Source organism: Halichoeres trimaculatus, unplaced genomic scaffold (genome assembly GCF_033239565.1).
Source record: "Halichoeres trimaculatus isolate MK-OKI-2021-1 unplaced genomic scaffold, fHalTri1.1 fHalTri1_scaffold_19, whole genome shotgun sequence".
In the NCBI taxonomy this organism is placed as follows: Eukaryota; Metazoa; Chordata; class Actinopteri; order Labriformes; family Labridae; genus Halichoeres; species Halichoeres trimaculatus.
The window spans coordinates 20011171-20032320 of record NW_027437197.1 but is presented as its reverse complement, the minus strand read 5'-3'; the positions used below and the strand labels follow the sequence as shown (position 1 = coordinate 20032320).

The 21150-nt window shown below is 38.9% G+C and overlaps 1 protein-coding gene across 3 annotated transcripts in view; it reads right to left on the bottom strand.

Annotated features, from left to right (window-relative positions):
- LOC141808126 (bromodomain adjacent to zinc finger domain protein 2B-like) overlaps positions 1-21150 on the bottom strand; it is a 55948-nt gene that overhangs the window by 18040 nt on the left and 16758 nt on the right. For all 3 annotated transcript variants that reach the window (XM_074694506.1, XM_074694507.1, XM_074694508.1), the window contains exons 2-10: positions 9888-10052; positions 8137-8322; positions 6608-6739; positions 6299-6432; positions 5999-6211; positions 4141-4698; positions 2683-3280; positions 2256-2555; positions 478-538 (exon numbers count right to left, since the gene is read on the bottom strand). In XM_074694506.1, coding sequence (XP_074550607.1) covers positions 478-538; positions 2256-2555; positions 2683-3280; positions 4141-4698; positions 5999-6211; positions 6299-6432; positions 6608-6739; positions 8137-8322; positions 9888-10050 — 2345 coding nt within the window. In that variant the 5' untranslated portion in view covers positions 10051-10052. The remainder of the gene's footprint in view (positions 1-477; positions 539-2255; positions 2556-2682; positions 3281-4140; positions 4699-5998; positions 6212-6298; positions 6433-6607; positions 6740-8136; positions 8323-9887; positions 10053-21150) is intronic.

Below are 21150 nucleotides of genomic sequence, written 5' to 3'. Positions count from 1 at the left end.
TAAAACATTTACACCATCTTCTTCAAGCATGAGGATGCAATTCACTATTTGTCCACATCAAATGTCACAACTATAGATGCAGGATGGATTATTTATGATTCAATGTTGTAATCCTCCCACCTGGTGCCAAGGTTTCAGGCATTAAAAGTGACGTCTACACTGCTCAGAGGAGCTTTAATCCAAATGAAATGAACCCAAACGTATGTTATTTCTGTTAAATGGTGCAAACCCAAAGATCTTATCGCATTTGCAGAGGGTGATCATGTGTCTTTGGTTGCTTCGCAGTGTAAAGATATCTGTAGATGACCTTTTATGAAAGGTCATTTGATAGCCTTCAGCAACCTGACATTTACCTCTTAACACCAACAGCATAAACACAAACAAAGCAGGAGGAGTAACAGTAAACACCGTGGAAAATGGTCACACAATCAGATCTTTGTGTTTTTTCTCATATGAAGTGCACGGACAATATCTCACCCAAATTCAAGAGGCAACCGCAGAACTCTCTCATCCGTCACTCTCCTCCTTTTCCCAGATCCTATAACAAAACAGGAGATATGACTCAGCGCTTTCCAAACCTCCAGGGGTGACGGAGCGAATCCACAAACCTGCCATGTTTACAGATTTATCCAGTGCGTGGAGAAAGGAGGGGGCTACTACTGCAAGAGGACGCCCTGATACACATATACAGTGAATTCATTTGGTCTGGCTTTACTTACTGGACAGGAAACTTCATTATACAACCAGACTGAATTTTTCACCAGTGGAGCATCAGGGATCTTTTGCACAAGTGACAGAAAGTTTTACCAACAACAAAACCTTTGGAGTCATGTGACTTAACGATCAGCACCAAACCCTAACACCTCTGATGTTGGTATTGCTGGTGTTGTCTTCTTTGATTGGTGTAAATGTTTATAATTTGTTTCCAATAAAATGAATTCATCAGAATTTGAGCCGCAACATGAAGAGTCCATTATTCCACAGCTCAACTGAACAAGAAATGAAGACTTTCCCATTATGTCATGTCAGATATTGTCTCTGTTTGTAACATAATATGCTCTGTGACTCATCCAGTATCAGATACATAAAGCATCCGCCTGTGTTATGAAAGCAAAAGCTGCAGGAAAGAATCACAACAATGACGCGACCAGTTTCTCTCAGCGAGCTCGTTTCCAGCCAAAAACAAAATGTGTTCATGTTGCAAAGCAAAAAAAAGAAATCTTATCAAGTGTTTTTGTCTTATTTTAAGTATAAAATGTCTTTTTATAATTGATTTTAGCCACTTTCAACTAGTTAGTCCAGAAAAAAATGTCTTTTTTCAAGTTATTTACAGACAAAAATGAAGTCTGAATTACTTTTAACTAGTAAAAAAAAATCTGCCAAATCTTTTAGGGATGCAATGATATGAAAATTTTGATTGATACCGATACCAATACTGACAATAATATTGTTGTTATGGCCGATAATCGATATTTGCCGATATTGATATTGGTAAAAAAAAGGGGGGAAAATCAATCTGAGATGATGTGTCGAGGTAGTTCAGAGAGAAAGGGCGACGCAATCTTGATAAAAGATGACGGAGATCATGGAGAGAATCAAAGGATGGAGTGCCCAAGATGAACATGATCAAAACAGTGCGTATTGTCTGATTTTGGGATAAAAAACTGGAGGAGAGACATAAAAGGAGAGAGTCTACTCTTCTTAGGTAGTTTTGTGTGTACACAGTCAGAGAAAACAAGATTATTTGGGATCATTCAAGATGTTCTGAAAATGCAGGCAGCTAATGAGGAGTAATAACATATACACAATAATTGGCTGATACTGATATGTTAGAAAAAAATTACCAATATCAGCCGATACCGATATTGATACCAATATATTATGCATCCCAAAAATCTTTCAATTGGAACAAGAAAATTTGCTCAAAATTTGCGTAAAACCCGAATAATGTCTTAATACAACTAACTTTTTTCTTGTTCCACTGGCAGAATTTTTATCATTTCTATCTTTAAATAACTTCAAGCATTTTTTGGACTGACCAGTTGAATGTGGCCCATATCAAGACTAAAAAGACATTTTCTACTGAAATTAAGACAAAAACACCTGATGAGATTTCAGTTTTCTCCAGCGTGTAAAAATGATCTTTTTCCACTGATAACTGGCAGACTCAGTTCATAGTTACACTTTCCTTATGAGTGGATCGTACAGTCAGTACATTGTAGTTTGTGAATGTGAAGCAACCACCGATTTGTTACCTGGCATTGCAGAAAATGTGAAAGGAGGCGCTGTGGTTTTGTGGTTGCTCAGTGCCCCTGAGCTGGTCATCGTAATGGAAGGGCTGAGGAGGCTGCTGGGTAAACTGGGAGGTTTGATGATCTGCAGGTTGAGCAGTGAAGAGTTAGCTGAAAGATCCAAGGAGGACGAGGACTGGACGGTAGACACAGAGGCTTTAGACAGTTTCCGAGGAGTCCTGTCTGCGTCGCTATCCGCTTCCATCCCATTTCTCTTTTTTATTTCTTCAGAGTCTGAGTCGCTCTCCAGATTGCTCTCTGACTCTGCAGAAAGGAAAAAAGAACAAAATGAAATGATGATTACATTTCCTTGATGACTAAGCCATAAAAAAGTGATGCTTATGTTTCAAAGAACCATTTAGTCATTAGAGAATTTTAGATTTGATAAAACCTGACAAGCTGCTGCCAGAGTCTCCGTCCTCAGAGTCATCGCCTTCATCATCATCGCAGTCATCTCCTAAAGAATCATCTGAGTCTTTGCTGCTGTGGATGTCAGACTCGCTGCCTTGCACTGAGTCTACAGGTGGACAGTTTGGGTCAGTTTTAGAGAGGCCCGTCCCAGCTCTCAGAGACTTGGTAGTCTTGGTCTTCTTTGATCTGTTGGCCAGCACTGATGAGGCAGAAGATTTAAGAGAGGAAGAAGAGCTGCCTGACATTTCCTTGGTGCCAGTACTTAAGTTGATGGGCATTGGATATGGAGGGCTTGAGGCTGCTATGAGGGGTCTGCTAGCCAGGCTGCTGGTACTCTGGCTGCGAGGTTTAGTGATTAGGGCCAAGGGGGCTTCCTGAACTGTGTTGTGGTTCAGTCCATTAAGGGGGCCACTCAGGAACAGATTTGAGTCGTTGCTGTGTGGGAGGGACAGTAAATGACTCCTCAACGGATCTGACCACGGCTCATCAGCGGAAGAGGATGCTGAGCTTTTGTACCGGCCGTGGCTCTTAGGTGGCTGAGCCGTAGCTTGCCTCATCGAGTCCTTGGAATGGAGGGGCTTCATAAATAAAATGAAAAAGAAAAGGGAGACAAAGAGGAACAAAGGAAGTAATTACACAAACTGTCACTCACATTACATCGCTGTGGGCTGTGAAGGAAGAAATTCGAGGTGTAATAAGAGACAGGAACAATGAAGAGTCGGTTCATGCCTGTCAACAACTGAGGAGAAAAAAAGTTGCTGCGGAAAATATTTTCAAATTGTTTGGCTCGGTGCCATCCTGCGACTTTAGCTGTCACCGTGTATTTGTTGCCATTGTCAGAGTCTGGTGTTTAATGTACCACCATCATATGAATTAAAAGCCTCTTGTTATAGACTTTTCAAAATAATGACAATAACAGAGTCCTCTAAAAGAGACAGATTTCTCTCTCTTGATAACAAACATCCCAAAACATAACAGAGCTAATTGCTTGTCAGTTTTGTGAAGTATTCCCAGTGGAGCTCCATGCTTTGTCACTTGTAGTCATGTAGCGGTCAGACTCACATGCTGCAAAATAAAAGCCCTAATAATAGTGCATAAGCATTAATTTTCTGTGTCCACTGGGAATACTCTGATTTTATTTATCCTCTGACAGAAAAAGATGATGGACAATGACTAAAAGCAGGGCTTTTCATTGTGCAAAACATGATAAGAAATGCATTTAAGGTCTATTATAGGTTTATCTTTTTGGGGAGTATGTTAAGTTTTAAGTTAGACTCAAAGTGTGGAATTTCCAATAAGATCTTCTATCTTGTTCAAATGAGAAAGAATTCATGATACAAAAGCAAATGAAGAAAAAAAAGCACCAAATTACCTGATGATTATCTTTTAGCAGTTTCAGCTTCAACAAAGCAATTCAAATTTAACACTACTGACTCACCTGGTTCATTTTAAAGCTGTTCAGATGTGATGATCTTTCATCCGCTGTGCTCTCCATCATGCCGTTAACTATTTTTTTGTGTTTTGAAGAGGGCAGCAAGAATCTGGATTTAAGTCGGGGCTCTTGTGTTGTCTGCTTGGCTGAAGAAGGAAGGGCCAGAGGTTTGGGCGAGGAGCACAGTGAAAGAGGTTTTGATAGGGAGCAGAGAGCAAGAGGTTTGGGCGAGGAGGAGACAGAGCTGTGCTTTGGCGGGCTGGAGGGAGGTAAGCATTTAGGTGAGCTGGACACAGAATTTGGGTTGGACTTTCCTTGAGGACTGTTTCCAGCTGCCAGCCCCGTGGCCTGGATGACACTGATGTGCTGCTGGCTGCTGTCCTCTGCAGTCCTGGAGCTCTGGAGGAACAGGGCTGTGGACTGTGGCTGTGCAGCAGGATCAGAGGAGGAGTGGGGTCGATAGGAAGTCAAAGCAACAATGTCATGGTGACTGTCATGAGTCATATTTTCCTCAGCAGAGCAAGAGCCCTTCTTTTTCCTCTGTGAAGTGTTCTGTGTCAGCCGCTGAGTGGGAGGATGAGGAAAAAGGGGGAGAAGACAGCGTGTCATGTCAGCTCCTGCTGTGGCAACCCTGTCAGCTCGCACATACATCCTGTTTGCCACCCACTACCATCCAAGCTTTTGACAATCTAACATTTACCAAAGAGGGGACATTTTAACGCAGGAAAACTATCACTTAAGAAAAAAAACAACTAAACCTGTTAGCCACAAAACCCTCATAAGGATTTTTTGACTGTATTTTCCACAACTTCTAAGTCCTAAACAGGCTGTGAGGAGTTTGAAAGTGATCTTGAAAAAGTCTTCCTTCTAGATATATGCCTGATGGTAATCCATGCTTTAAAATGAGATTATCAGGACTTCCAATATTACAGGTTACAGATTATTTTAAATTGCTACTTCTTAGCTTCCAGTTCAGGTCAACTGGATTGGATTGATTTACGTCACGTCTTGGTCTCACGTCAGCTGACAAAGTTTAGTAGTGAGAAGAGATAAAACACAGAGATCTGCGTTTTTCTCTGCTGAAAACGATTTCTGTGATTAATTTTGTAGTGATGGTGGACACTGGAGCCTAACTGTCAGACAGAAAAAGGACAGAAGAGCAGAAGACAGATAAACAAGAGAGAGATAGAGCACGAGCTAAAGGCTAAAAGAGCTAATCTGTTTGTGATAATGTTCATTCCAACCCACAGTCAGCAGTTATTCTGCAGTGGTCTGTTCAAACTTGAGAGTCTATCAATAAAATGAAGAGTGAGGTTACGTTAGCTCTGATTGGTAGATGACTGACAGGACATGACCAGGATTTACTGACATTACACATTACAGACATGTCTTAGAGCACCAGGCCGCCAGCTGAGCTAAATATTGACAGCTACTAAACTACATAAGAAACTGACAGTGTTTATTTGTTGCCACGTTAGCCTACAGATATGTCAGAGCACCGGGCTGCCGATAGCACTACATATAGCCAGCTGTTTGACATGTGCTTGATGTCACATTTCAAACCGTAGCGCTACGTAACTGTACTGATAAATACCTTACCTCAGTGTGTTGTATCCAGTAAAAATTTGTCTTGAACAAAGAAAATTTGTTTCAATCCGAGCTCCATTAAAATCCAAAACAAACAAACACCTCACTAAAAGAAATTTACAACAGTGTGTGGAGACTCCAGGCCACAAGGTGGTGAGGGAGTGCAGTTAAAACAGATCCTCCTCATAGCATCTTGAAACAAACTGAGCAAAGGGTTTTATATATCATAGAGAAGCATAGAGTAAAAAAAACAGTAATGCAGGATAGTGATTGTTACCTTGACTTTCCTTTTCCCTGGACTTTCTTTCTCTGAATCTGAGTCCCCACTGTCAATGCTCTGGTCTTCCTCATCTTCATCATTGTCCTCCTCATCATCCTCCATATCATCAGCATCACTGCTGCTCTCCTCACCATCACTGGAGCTGTCTGACAGCGATCCAGATTGGCTGCCACTCATGCTGGAGGTCTCTAGTGGTCTTTTAATGGATTTCTAAACGATAACGGAAGTCTTGATTAACAGTGGAGAAGACAGCTGGATCAAATGCTGAGTTCTGTGCAGAGCAAGTAAAGCAGTAACCTTTTCTTTTGTTTTCTGAATGCTCGTCTGTTGCAGTTGGCTCACATCCTGGCTGCTCTTTTGAGTTCTGTTGGCTTTAGTCTTCTCCTTGATTCCCTTTGCTGGAAATGAAGTCGTGCTCACAGCAGAGTTCCCTGTAGGAGAAGAAGCACTCCTGCCATTCACTGTTCCAATAACGCCTACAGAAACTGGCACTGGATGGATTCTTTAGATGGACACTCGTGAGAACAAGACATGGGATATGCAATATGTTCCAATTTTAATTATAACATCTTGAATGATTTAACGCATGTGGAGGGTATTGTTTACCTGAGGTACACAACTGTGAGGGTATAGGATCGTGGCCCTTGAAGGTGGATGCAAACACAGGATGAAGACCCAGAAGAGGAGGAAAGAAGGCTGCTGCTCCTCTGGCATGTGCCTCAGTGGGCCTCCACCAGTCTGAAATAGAAGAGTGGGATACTGAAGAGTCAGTCATGAATAGCCACTCTATCTGCTGCAGTCATGCAGGGAATCAAAACTACCAGCATGTCAAGACTTAAGAGGTTAGTGGTGGTGGTGGTGGCAAAGTGTAGCCTGCGACTACTAATTTTGCAGCAGTCTCCAGACACTTGACAACATGAATCTTGAAAGTAGTGTTTACTAAATGACACAGTGTTGATTGGCATGAAGATTAAGATCCAGACCCTACTTTGTAAAATGTGTGATGTCATAAACTGTTGCAATTTGGCACTATGTAAAATAATGATTAAGTTATTGATTGATAAGTAAATTTGGTAGATTATGAAAATTTCAAAAGCAAGTACCAAGATACCAGAGAATTTTTGTATTATGTATGATATTTCAGAAAAGTATCTCCAAATTTTCCATTTCTGAGTGGTGAAATCTCCCCGATAAACAGAAGAAAATAAAGTTGTTTTTAAGAAAAAGTTTCACTTCAATCATAAAGGAAATACAAGATAATGTTAAGCAGGGATTTATTGATACAGGTTTTTTGACTTTCGATCACATTTTTTCACATGTGTTGCCGGTACCGATCCGATGCCAATAACTTTCTCTGATAATTCCCATACTCCGTTGAATGATTCCATAAATGATGAATCATATTTGTTATATTAAAGTGAGCCCTGTTTGTACCTCCCCAAGGAACACTCACTTTACAAATGTTGCAAGATGCTGTTTTACTATCATTGTTTTCCAAGGAGAAGTAGTGCCACACAGCGGACATGTTTGCAACGTGGTTTGAAAACACGTGAAAACTGGATCGGTCCAGATCCCGTAAATGAAATCCAATACTAGGGATGTTCGATACCACTTATTTTCAGACCGATACCAACACGAGTATTCCCCAGAGTACTCACCAATACCGAGTACAAACACTACTAGTATTTTAATACATAAAATTTCAGTTAACAATTACAGATCATTTTGAATGAAGATAGCACAGTCACTCTGCCATTGCGTCCAAAATAAAACTGTCAACTGTCAACTCTCCTTGGTTCATTCATGCTTTCTGAACAGGACCTGACGCACATTTGCTGTGGTGTTAAACTGAAGAAATCAGGGCTAGGAGAACTTGCTCGACGTAAATGCTTTAAATAAATATCAGAAGTATCAGATGTTAGTACCGAAAGCCTTGGCAAGTACCAATGCCAAGAAATAAGGCTGGTACCGGCCTGATACCCTATACCAATACCAGTACTCCCCCCTTCCAATCCAATACTATCCGATCCTCCAAAAATAGCCATGTGGATACCAATCAGTGTATTGGATTGGGACATCCCTAATGTAAAGTATATTTAATAAATCTCTATTTTAAAATTTAACAGGATCTCTACCTGGAATTGCGCCAAACTGTGAGTGAGCAGCCAGAGCAGACAAACCAAGACTCCCGAGGCCCCCGAACTCAGAGCGTCCTGAGTTTGATGCGTAGGGGCCAAAAGCTGGAAGGCCGACCAAAGGAGAACCATTGGAGCCTGGTGGCAGATTTAAATGTTTTTCTCCTTTGATTTTTGGCAGCTGACCTGGAGGAGAAAGACCACAGTGGAGAGAGTGTTAAATTTATGCTACTTCAGTGCTTCTCTTCTTTATTTTATCTGAATATCAAGAAACTCTACCAAACAGTTCACACACAGCACACAAATACAGACTTAAGAGAAAATCATAATGCAGTTAAAGACTCGACAAAATAAAGAGTTAAACAATTAACTCATGATTCTAACAATTAATCCATAAGAAGAAATGGTTTAGGGTTAACTGAATGATCAACTGAATCTGCAAGTTAATCTTTTCTTTTTACATCAACTTAATGTCAACATATTTCTATCTTTTGGCTTTATTTGATTGGAAAGAAACAATTTATACCTATTGATGCAATGGGAAAAATGCTAAAACATCCGATTGTTTTGTTCATCAAAACGGATCACTAAAGTTTTACTGTTCCCTTCATGTGAGCGTTTCTGAGATATCACAGCCTTTCTTCAGATGCCACCATGGATTGAGACCCACATTTGTCTGTGGAAAAGGTTCATGAGGATGTTTCTGAGGTAAACTCAAGTCCTTAAAGCTATTACAAAGCTTCTTAGTGAAAAAAGCTTGAGTACCACTACTCAAACACTGCTGGTTGTGTGATTTCCTTTTTTTCCCTTTGCCTCCCACGGGGGATAAGAAATCTCTTGACAGAACTCAATTTACTTGATCCTCATCCGACTATAGAGGTGCCAATGTGCTTTGAGCGTTTAGTGCTCAGTCCAAAATAAATTATCAAGGAAATTTCTGTGCACGTTTTGTGTGGAGGTCTGACAATGAATTATTTATTACAGCATCTCTAATGTGTTCTTCATTGTGATACCTTGAAAAAAAAACAATACGCACACACACACATTTTAGGGCATCTTATCAGGGAGGAGGAAAAAAAAATAATCACAAACCATGGTATGTAAATTTGCACATTATTTTGTGGTCAGGGGTAATCTGACAGCTTATGCATCACCGCTGCTCAATGCATAATGGCTCTGACCACAATTAGTATGCAGAGAAAACAAGAGGATGTTGGCGGCTGCTGGCACGCTGTGAGGCTGACAGACATGTCAAATCACACAGGATAAACCCGAGCTAAAGGTTGTCAAAAGACATCCACAAGGGCGTACAAAGCTTTTTTAATTGTTGGCATTCATTAACTCAACGGCACTTCCATTGCTATCCAGAAATTATCATGTTAAAGCTGGAGGAAGGTGTCTTAAGCCCCCCTATTGATGCACTGTTTTAATTCAGTGTTTTCCAGGAAATTAAGTTGGACGGCTCTCCAAATAAATTAGCCTCTTTCTAATTTTTCTTCCTCCAAAGTTTTGTGAAATTGTGCATTCATTTGCATTTATTAATATAAACTTGAGGCTGTTTTGTGGGTGACTTTTAATTTGTTCCTGGTGCTACACACTCACAGCAAAAACTCCCCAAAATAAATCTTCAACCTCATCAAAAATGTGGAGCATAGTCAGACTCTTTCACCAGGGAGTAAATCACACATGAAAAGTCAGGGTCAAAGTTGATTTTGCACCAAAGTTGTGTGTGTGTTTGTGTGTGTACGTACCACAGGTGGTGAGAGGCGAGCTTCCTGCAGGGTCGAGGGTCTGGCTGCTCTTGGTGGAGGGTGTTTTGGGTGGAGCAGGGGAGGAGCTGGCTGAGGAGGGGGAGGCCATGTGAAAGGAGGATGGTGCCAGTGACGGGGACACCAGCCGCTCTCCAAACTCCATATCTGTCGAAAACAATCCAGTCAACGCTTAAAGAGGGAGGGGACACACCCCCACCCACGCCACACACCCACACGGAGACTCTGTTTCCATCACCGTCAAAACAACAATGGATTTCACCCCCAGATATCCACGATTCACGACTCTAACTTTTGTCTTCTTAAATGCTGAACTATAAAAAGGAATGAATCATCTTTTAAAATAAACAATATGTGAAAAACTCTGGGTTTAACTCTGGATAAATGATACTTGTACAATTATTCTGCTAAATCTAAATTAATGATTTGACATTTGTGATTGTGACTTAGCACTAGTAATAAATTTGCTGTTTTGTTTTGTCTAATTACAAGACTTATGTCTGATGTAAAGCAAATCAGCAGAACAAAGTTCATCCCAATTAACATCAACATGATTATTTAATCAGGGATTCTGTGCTCAGTTGGCTAAATATTCATAAATGCCTGTCATATCAAAAACCTTCACAGCTCTTTGATGTCAGCCACACGAGCAGCGATTGTCTAACCAAGGAGCGAGCTTTTAAAGAAGCTAATGTTTGTTTTTCTGTTTTTTATCCCTTTGGCAATCTTTACATCCAGATCAGATACAGATGAATAAACACAAGCAGGAGGTCTTCACCGCTTTGTCTGATGACTGTCAGACCACAGAGATCGTAGCACGAGCTGTACTCTTTCATCAGTGCTGCATTTCCTGGATTTTTCCATTATTTATGCTACTTCACAACCCACTGATCACAAAAGCCCATGTCTAAAAATCCTCTTTTACCGCATGCTTCCAGATTGTGTTTTACAGCCCGCCTTTGTTATAGTATCATACATTACAGCAACAGTTCCTAGATCTCCCTGGTGATTCTCCTCTGCACAAGAAAACAGGAGCGGCTGATTAATTTGAGGAGACAAAGCTCGTCTCTGAATATCAAGTATCATCCCTCACCAGGAACAGCACTGATGAGACGTAAATGACATGAAAGCTGCAGACATGCTTCGCTGCAAAGGCCACTGCCTTCCTGAGGTGATGTGAGAGGGAGTTTGTGCACATCAGAGAACAAAAGGTGCTTTCATATTGATAATGAAACATTCAAAAAGGAATATTATAGTCATCTGCCATCTGAAATGTCCAGTATGTTTGTGTAAATGATCTTTGCATCTCATGTAAAAAATGTTTTCTCTTCCTGACAGCTTGTGTTGCAGACTAAATCCATCACTGTGATACTTACAGAAGAAAGCCGCGTTTGCAGCATCATAACTAAAATAAACACAATGTTTAGGAGAAAATTAAATTTAGAGTGTAATGGTTATTAAACCAGGAAGAAGCCAGAAAGAATTCTTGGTGTTTTCAACCTACAAGGATAACATGATTAATGTTTAACACCACTGAGCTAATTTTAACACATAACGTGACAAATACTCGGCGCAGACATCTCCAGCAGCAGTATGTAGGTCCTTTGAAACCAGATGCCAATACACCAGAGGTGTCTATTTATAGATTTACAGAACAAATGACTCTGATTTCATCTAAACCATATTCACCCATATGATGCAAGGCACAAACATAATGAAGTCTGTCGTCCCTGAGTACAATATCTCTGAGCAAGAAACAATAAATCCATCAACAAGAACAGAATGGGACACAGGACAGAAATGTCATCCATCATCAAACACAGGTTATTATAACTGATCAAATAAGAAATCTGGCTAATGAAACGAACGCTGTGCGACTGATTTGATGATTTATGTCTTTGGATTTTCACAAAAAAATTGATACTTGTATCACTTTCTTATGTCACTGGATTCTCTCCAAATGTTAAAGTGATTCTATAGTTAGGGAAACATTTCAGGAAAACAAAAAGTGAAAAAATATAGGTGTTTTTGTTTCAATTTCTATTTGATTGCAAATGTTACACCTGGAATGTACTAAATTCATTAGTTGTCAAGCTTAAGCTCTCATGAATTTTAAATATTTTAGTAACAAAAATTTTGGTGCATGATTTTGTCAAGCATTGTTATGAACAAAAGTTGTGACTTTTTCAAAATACATCTGTATAATCAGAAGCAGAATCAGTATCATTTATTAATGGCCACACAACAAAGTTGGTGGAATTTGTCTTCGTTACAGCACTTCATGCTCAACATTCTGTCAGTCACATTACAGGAACAACTGAATTAAGAGTAACTCGACATTTTTATGAAACACTACGCCCCCTCGAAATGTCCCTCATCATTTATATCACAGTTTAAACAAAATTTAAAAGAATCATGGCACAAAAATCACATATTACACGGTTGAAAACACATGGTAACACAGATGACGGGACAAACTTGTCTCTACAACACTACATTTTGTGATGGTAACACGGTTGACATTTTCTTCATTTTCTGGCTCTTGTGCTAACTGTAGACCTCGAACATGGCACCACCTGACCTCCATCACCTCATGTTTCTGCACATTTTCTTCACAGTTTGTTTTTTTAACATCTATAGTATAGCCCTGATTAATCGGGCCAATTATGCCTGTCACTGATTAATCAACATCGGACAAAATGTTGCCGATAATAAAAAATTTTGCTCCACGGAGATTCTGTCGCTCCTGTTCCTGTGTGTCTGTAAGTTGGGCTGCACACTGCCCGAGTGCCCGCCACCTCCGTCCAACATTATCTAATGTAAGACGATAGAACGGCATTGTGTAAGTTGCTCATTGTGTGTTTACAGTTTGACTTTTTTTTCTACTTACTGTGTTAAAAGTTTAACTTCTTTATTTATTATTGTGTTTACAGCTTGTCCTTATTTATCATTGGTTTAAACTACAGTTCTTATGTTGACAGTTTTTTAATTTAAGTTCCTTGTTTTAATTTAATAGTGTTCTGTCTGTCTTGAATCATATGGGTATTATAATAATTTGAGTTCATATACAGTAAATATCCTGTGTATATCAATGAATTTATTATATATACATCAGCCAATATATCGGACACCGGTTGACATGTCGGATATCGGCCAATATATTGGATATCAGCTTTTTTTTGCCCCCAGTATCGGTATCAGCATTGGCCCCAAAAATCCCATATCGGTCGGGCTCTAATCTATTGTAAGAACAGGAGAAAATGTTGATAACACAGTTGATGAACAGTTAATGCGCCCCATGTACAGACAATCATTTTGATGAAATGTTGATGAGGAGGAGTTGAAGCATGTCACCCTTTCTTCATGGTTCCCACCAAAAAGGATGGGACTTCAACTGATTTAAGTCATGTGACTTTGGAGCAAACTGTTGCTGATTTATAGTCTTTTTTTCAATGGGTAACACAGTTGACGCTGATTTCTCGGACACACACAAAATGAATTATTTTATCCATATAAATTATTAAAATACTTTTGAAAACACCTTTGTCAGATTTCAATGATTATTTTAAACAATACCGAAAATAGTATTCACAAACATGTCTTTTGATGTGAAAGTAAACTTGACATTTGAGAAACTGGACAGCACAAAAACTGCAAATTTCAACACATGATTTACATTTTTTGCCAAATAAATGATGGAACTTGTTAACTTTCTGTATTAAATGAAAGTGAAATATCAGCCAATGAGATAGGATAAGTATACCCCATGGACTTGAAATGTACCCCTAATTATAGAATCACTCTTAAGCCATGCAGTCAAGTTTATACATCGTTTAAAAAGAAGATCAAATACTGGCTTTAATTAATCAGCAGGAAAATTTGCCTCATGCACATACAAACATTCCTGCATCAGTAAAGGGTAAACTCAAGCCAACGGATGAGAAACCCTTTTATGAGTGTTTGTGATGCAAAGGGAGAGTAAAAAAAAAACAAAAACAAAAACAGAGGACTGGTACATGAGAAGGAGTAAAAGTCCGAAGAGACTTAAGCCTGGGATCAAGCACCGGAGCTCCCTGCTGTGAAGAGGCAGAACTAACCTACTAAGACAACATGTTGCCCTGGATACACAAACAGCCAAACAGAAATCATACAGTCAGCTTAAAAGCTGGGCTTCTTGCACCATTTTGCAGTGCTTTCTTTATCAGAGTTAATGGCTGTTCTGGCTCTTTGTGTCATATTTTTGCTGCTAGTTTTCTAAATTTTCAATCTCAAACAACTATGAAAATCTAGCAGCCGAGTTAAATGGAGTTTAGTAATTTTTTAAGTTAGTAAGCGTTCCTTGAGGTCAGCTAATCTGCATGATATCACAGCCTCTCTTCTCCGAGTTATAAACATGATTACTGTGAAACCAACGTGTCTCCCAGACCTCAAAATTACAGCCAGTGTCCTTCAGCCCACCGAGGACAATCAAATTAATTCAACACGCTCTGACAAAAAAAGCTATGCCACTCATTGTTTAGCCTGAGTGATTTTCTTGATAGCAGGAAATAAAAAGTAACCTTTCCTGCTTCTGACAGCAGTTATGTAAATAATCACTCGGCCTCTTGCCGTTCTCTGCTTTGTGTACACACACACAAACACACACACACACACACACACACGAGCGAGATGTGCAGGATGAGAGGCTGCTTTATGGCGGCTTTTAAACGGTCAGAGACTGACAGAAAATAGAGCGTGCCAGGTCACTGCAGATAGGTAGAAGTTCAATGGTACACCCACAGTTGAGTTGAAATACCACGCTCCTGTGATTTTCAATCAGTTCTTTATTCTGTCCGTGTCGTCCGGTGGCGAGTTATTTTTCCCGGCCCTGACTCCTTCTCTACCTGGACAATGATGAAGAGTGCTGTAGTCCCATCCCAGGAAACGTCACACTGCCCTGCATCAGGGGCAGAACTACAGAAGCCCCACACATTGAGGAGAATCTCAAGGCCAACTGAAGCCTATTCCTTTCCTTATTTTCTGTTTTCACTTGTACTCAAAGAAAACTTACAAGTTTAACTGAGGAGACTGTTGATTCAGCCATTTATGGATGAAGACGTGCTCCTCAAACTTATTTGGAATCTAAGTATTTAATTTTGGATATTTTTTGGACCAACTGGCTTCCCATGAGGACTAATTCCTGATATTAATTTAAAGGGAGCAGGATCAAGCTTCTTTGGGCTGTGACTACGCTGTGTGGAAACTCCAACAAAGTTATTCCACAGCAACCATTTATTTCCTCCATCACTCTCAGACTCATCATTTTCAGAGTGGTATGAGAAGGGTATCACACAATTAAAGCGTTTGTATGTAGATGGTGTCTTTGATAGTTTTGCCATTTGTCATCTCGCTGTGGCCTTCCTGTAACTCATTTATTTTGCTATTTTCAAACTCACAATTTTGTTAAGTGTTTCCCCAACGTTCCCTTTTTACCCCCAGAACAGCAATGGGAAACCATGCTTTCATTTGCTCCTCATCACAAAGGAATCATCTCAAAGTTGTATGACATTATCTTAGCTTTTAACAATCACTCAAATGCTAAACTTAAGCATAATTGGGAAGAGGAACTGGAAATGCAAATACTGGAGGAGTTCTGGGAACAGGCCATAGAGAGGATACGTTGGACCACTTCTTGTGCTCATCTTGGACTTATTCAGTTTAAGATTTTACACAGGGTACATTTCTCCAAGTCCAGACTATCTAAACTATATCCACAGGTGGAAGACAAATGTGATAAATGTCATGGCTCTCCCTTTCACCTTTAGCCATTTGTTTTTTCTTTGCTCTGATCTGAAAGGTTTCTGGGTGGGTTATTTTACTATCACGTCAACTGTTCTTGGAGTAAATCTCCAACTTTGTCCTCAAATTGCCATAATTGGGATCCCTGATACTTCACATACACTTAACTCTACACAGAAGGACATTATACCTTTACATCCTTCATAGTGAGACGCTTTTTATTGTTGCATTGGAAGTCGGCTAAATATCCTTTTATCTCCTGATGGCTCAAAGACATCAGGAAAAACTTTATAACCTATTATTTATTATTTCACTAATTTAGAGGTACTCCCTGATTGAATGTGTGCCTGTTGTTTGTGCATTATTTTGTATACCACAGTTATATGTGTGTCTGTCATTATGAGATGGGGGGTTTCATTGTTCGTTTATTACAGTGTACTCTGTAATTTTGATTTAATATTATTTTCTCCAAATTTCTATCAGTTTTTGTTTTGTTTACATATGCATAAATAGTTACAAAAAAAGGAAAAGGTAATTCATATTTCTATGGATGGAGATGTTGTGCTGTATTACCTTTTCAATGAAAAATATTTTGGAAAAAAAAGGTTATTCCACAGCAAAATGTACAACAATGGCCAGAAAAACACTCCTACATAAGTGCTTTTTATAGTTTCTTTACTTGTGTAAAATAAATAAATAAATTAATAAATTAATTAATAAAGAAAAGAAAGAAAGACGGAAAGAAAGAAAAAGCAAAGTGGAGCATGATGTACAGCCCCTAATCGCCAGAAAAACACTCCCTTATAAGAGATTTTTTATAGTTTTTTTACTTGTGTAAAAAATAAATAAATAAATAAATAAAGAAAGAAAGAAAGAAAGAAAGAAAGAAAGAAAGAAAGAAAGAAAGAAAGAGAAAAAGAAAGAAAAGGAAAGTGGACCGAGGACACAGCTCTGTGGAACTCCTAATTTCATGAACAGCAGAGAGTTTCTTAGAACTCTGAATCACACATTCATAACATTTAGAGAGAAGAGATTCCAATATTTCTCATTTCTAGAATAAATCAATATAGTTTAAGAATTTTGATCTCATAATTTAAAACGCCCCTTATTACCATGCCACTTTCTGAGCAATAAGTAAGGAAAACAATCAAACCTTTGTTTTAAAGGATTAGGAACCCTTCTGCTCAGGTTTGCCATTTTCGCTCAGTGCCTCTTTTTATGTCTGAGCAAAAAGAAAATGTGCTCTGCAGAAGTATGGCATGCATGTGGGTAAGAAGTATGGCTGTCATGGAGAGTGGAACGGCTCGTATAAAATGACTGGATGTAGACTGTAAATAAAGATTGGAGGGAGCAGCAACCCTGACTTTAAGGTTGGGTGGCAGATGGCAAAGCAATGTTGGGACAGTCTGATGATGAAACAGTGGGGGTCCCATCACTGTCAGTAAACAAATGGCAAAGCTTTCTGTTATTCACTGATGTGCTTGTCTCAGCCACTGCTGTATGCATTAGTGTAATCACTTCTTTGACCCCCTACGCCAGAGCAAACACATGCTGCGAGCGATGCAAAGAGATCCACCTGTGCTCAAACTGCAGGGAGGATAATCCATATTTGGCTCTTGAGGATTACAGGGAAAACACAAGGTATAGGCGTTTTGTTATCATTATTTCTCAGGGCCCATCCATCTTTAAGGAAGACCTTCAGTGCAAAAAAATAATTAATTCCTCTTCATATCGCCCTCCGCTGAATGCTGCTATGAATGCAGTGGGAGGGATGGTAGTTAGGGGGGCAAATGATTCTGATGAATGACGCGAGGCCTCAGTATGACAAATGCTTCAAGAAACACGTTCGTCCTTCACAGTGGCGTTAGCACAGTTTTCAGTTTGCATGCGGATCATTTTCTCCAGAAGTGATCAGGGTGAGACAGGAGCTCGGAAACAGAAATCCCACATGTTCTGCAGAGACAGGCATCCATCATGAAAACGTTGTGCGAGCTCCTGCCTACTGCTGCCCCATCAGCAGCAAACATTAGTCATAAATTGTAATGCTCTGCCTGCAGTTTTTAATTAGACGCATGCAGGGAGGAGGGTGGTAAAAAAAAGGACAGGTAATTTCATCTCCCAATCAGCTGCTATCAATCTGTTTGCTGTTTAGAAAATGCAGCTGGTAGAGGGAGAATGTTCCTCATATTTCCTAACAAATAGCATCACTTCAGACTAAATACCTTTATATGACTGCTCATGACCTGATGTATATTTATTCGAGGTAAACACATTTACGGTTTTATTATAATCATTACACAACATTACACATTATTTAAATGCACCCTTCCTGTTTAATCTGCATCATTTGTGCAGCTGCATCTCCTAAAGTCATCTTTATAATATGTATTATCATCTGATAAGGAAGAGAGGGGAAGAATATTGCTCAGTAGGGCATGTTATGGGACAACTTTACATTTTTACTCACCATAATTTCCTGGATTTCTATTGTTAAGACATAAAATGCACCTCTAATGTTTGTGCATTCTTCTGTAACACGCATTACGATAAAGATTACTTCTTTTTTTCTTACTTTTTGACTCAAAGTTGTCACGTGTGATCAAAGATCCTGATTTGAGGGAAGCATTGTTCATCTTCACATCTTCACAATTAGGGTTGAGGTTTGGCAAGAACCTCACGATACAATTCATGCCACTATACAATAATAATAATAATAATAATAATAATAATAATAATAATAATAATAATAATAATAACTTTATTTGTATAGCACTTTTAACAACAGAAGTTTACCAAGTGCTTTGACAGCCACAACATAAAAACAAACATAAGCATCACACATGGAACACAAGCTTTGACCCATATGAACCCAGGCGATACAAGAACCATGCAATATAAAATGAGAATCAGAGCCTGAGGACCAAGATAAAGGCTAAAAATATCAATCAATGGGAAAAAGAAAATAAAAATAAAGTAGATAAAAGGCAAAAAGGAGTTGGTAGCAGAGAACAGGACAGCAGGTATAAAAAGAACAATGTTAAGAGTGTTAATAGAATAATGAAACAATTAAATAATAATAAAAGTGATGATAAATAATGAACAAGAAATAAAACAGAAAAAACAAGGTAAGATAGAAATGAAAGAGATAAAAGATAAAAGACAAGATAAAGGATGAAAAAACAAAAAGAGACAGCATCACGTAAAAGCAAGTCTATAGTTTTGTAAAAGAGACTTAAATGAGGCGACTGACTCTGCACACCTTTTCTCCTCTGGCAGGTCGTTAAAAGTCGAGGAGCTCTGATGGAGAAAGGTCGATCACCCCTGGTTTTGAGCCTCGACTTTGGAACAACCAGAAGACCTACACCAGAGGATCTGAGGCTGCGAGGTGGCTCGTATGGTGTCAGTAGCTTTGAAATGTAGCTAGGACCAAGTCCCATGAGAGCTTTAAAAGTATCATCACCAATAAAATCTTAAAATAAATTCTAAAAATCACAGGAAGCCAGTGTAGAGAGGCTAAAATTGGCGTGATGTGATGCCGTCTACTAAAACCAGTTAAAATAATATAATAATAAATAATACATAATATAATATATAATAAATAGAAAATATCACAATATCACAATACTGTCATATATTGCAATATTCTACACATTTAAGAGTGTTTAGCAGTGTATCATACATACGCTTAACTTGAAAACATGAAGTGCATCAAGTTTGTCACTTCAACTACTGTGATGTTCAACTAACATTGAAAAAATATTGTTGGGTGAAAGACGTGGTCGGTTGGTGAAACTGACAAATGTCACTTGGTGTAACCAATGTTACTCATAAAAAAATAAATAATAATATTGCACAAAACATGACTGTGATTATTATTTTATCAGTCTACTACACTGTAAAAATTAAACTTTAAATAATTTTAAACTAAATGACCCAAGAATAGAGAGAAAACATTAATGTCAAGAGCATTAAAACGCACATCATCAAGTTTAGAAATAAAATATTTTGAATATACTTTGAGGTTATAATTATTTTACAGTTTATGGGCAACATACAGCAGAGTAGCTCTTTGGCGCCATCTACTGCAGTGGAGGTGCAGAAGACGTATTAGACTTTCAACTCACCTAATATATGAATTTTTGTTTCTAAAAAAATATCAATATTAAGAGTTGAAATATCAATACCTTATCACAGGTCAAAGTATCGCGATATTTCGCCATATCAATATTTTCGCACTTTTACTTAAAATCTCAAATATATACAAGAAGGTAAGTTGTTCATTCGTGTCTCAACCTGAATTACTTATTTAGCTGTTGAATACAAGAGTAAAATCTTAGTGGGATGTAAAAATGTGTGCATTTAAATGGTAACAAAGAGACAGCTTGAGCATTATTCACGTGCAATCATCTGGAAGGAAAGACAGCTACGAATTAAACAAGAGCACAGGGTGTCAATGTAAAGGTTATGTCACTCTGCACCTGGCAAACAGGAAAAAAAGATGCTTCTATCTTTTTAGATACAAATGAGCAGAATGACAGAAAAAGTATCCAAGCACAATGTGGTTATTGCTCATTTCATTGTTCAAAAAACATCCATAAGGATCCGTTTGATAGACTTTTATAGTGCTTAATGATGGGAAACTTGTGCTTTCTTTTTATAGCTGGATGTTGGTGTGATGATGTAAAATGGTGCTGCTTGTCATAGGTGTCATGCCGTTAAAAGTGTGGATGAATAGGCAAAGGTTTTGTCAGTCTGTAAGGTTTGAAACTGTAATTTCAAACACATCCCAATGGTTTGGATGACTAAAGAAACAGCATTAAACACCTGCCCTAACAGGGCTTTTAACCTATTCTCTCCACCGTCAATGTCCAAGATGAAATAAAAGGATCAAGGTAAACATTGCTTTCAATGCTTTCTCACTCCAAGTGCCTCTCTCTCATCTTCCAAAGAGTACAACATAAATCACATGGCAACCCTAATGGGAAGTGGGACTGCAGTGTGCCAAATGAAGCAATAAAACAGATCCCGAGTGTCCCTTTCAAAGCATTAGTCACACAGTGTCCATATGTCCACTGCTTTATTGAAGCAGATGATGCTGGTTACTTTCAAACAAACACCTGTGCATACACCCAACGTCCTGAATGAAGGTCAACGGTAAAGAAAAGTAGGATAATCAGGAATTTTGACTTTGTCATTTGGTAGAATGCCCTTACGGTTGAGCAGTGTCCCGCTGCCAAAAGAAGAGCGCAATTTGTCAATCGCTGGACCATTGAGCCAGCCAGGCTTCACTTGGAGACAGGGAGGGTCCAGCATCATATTTCTACCACCAGCACACATTCCTCGAAAACAAAGAAACATGAAGTTGTCCGGAAATCACAGGTACAGATCTGTAAGATAACAATATGAAAGGCTCAAGGGTTTCAAACTTTGACACCGCACACTACATCATGATCTGCTGCTTTGTTTT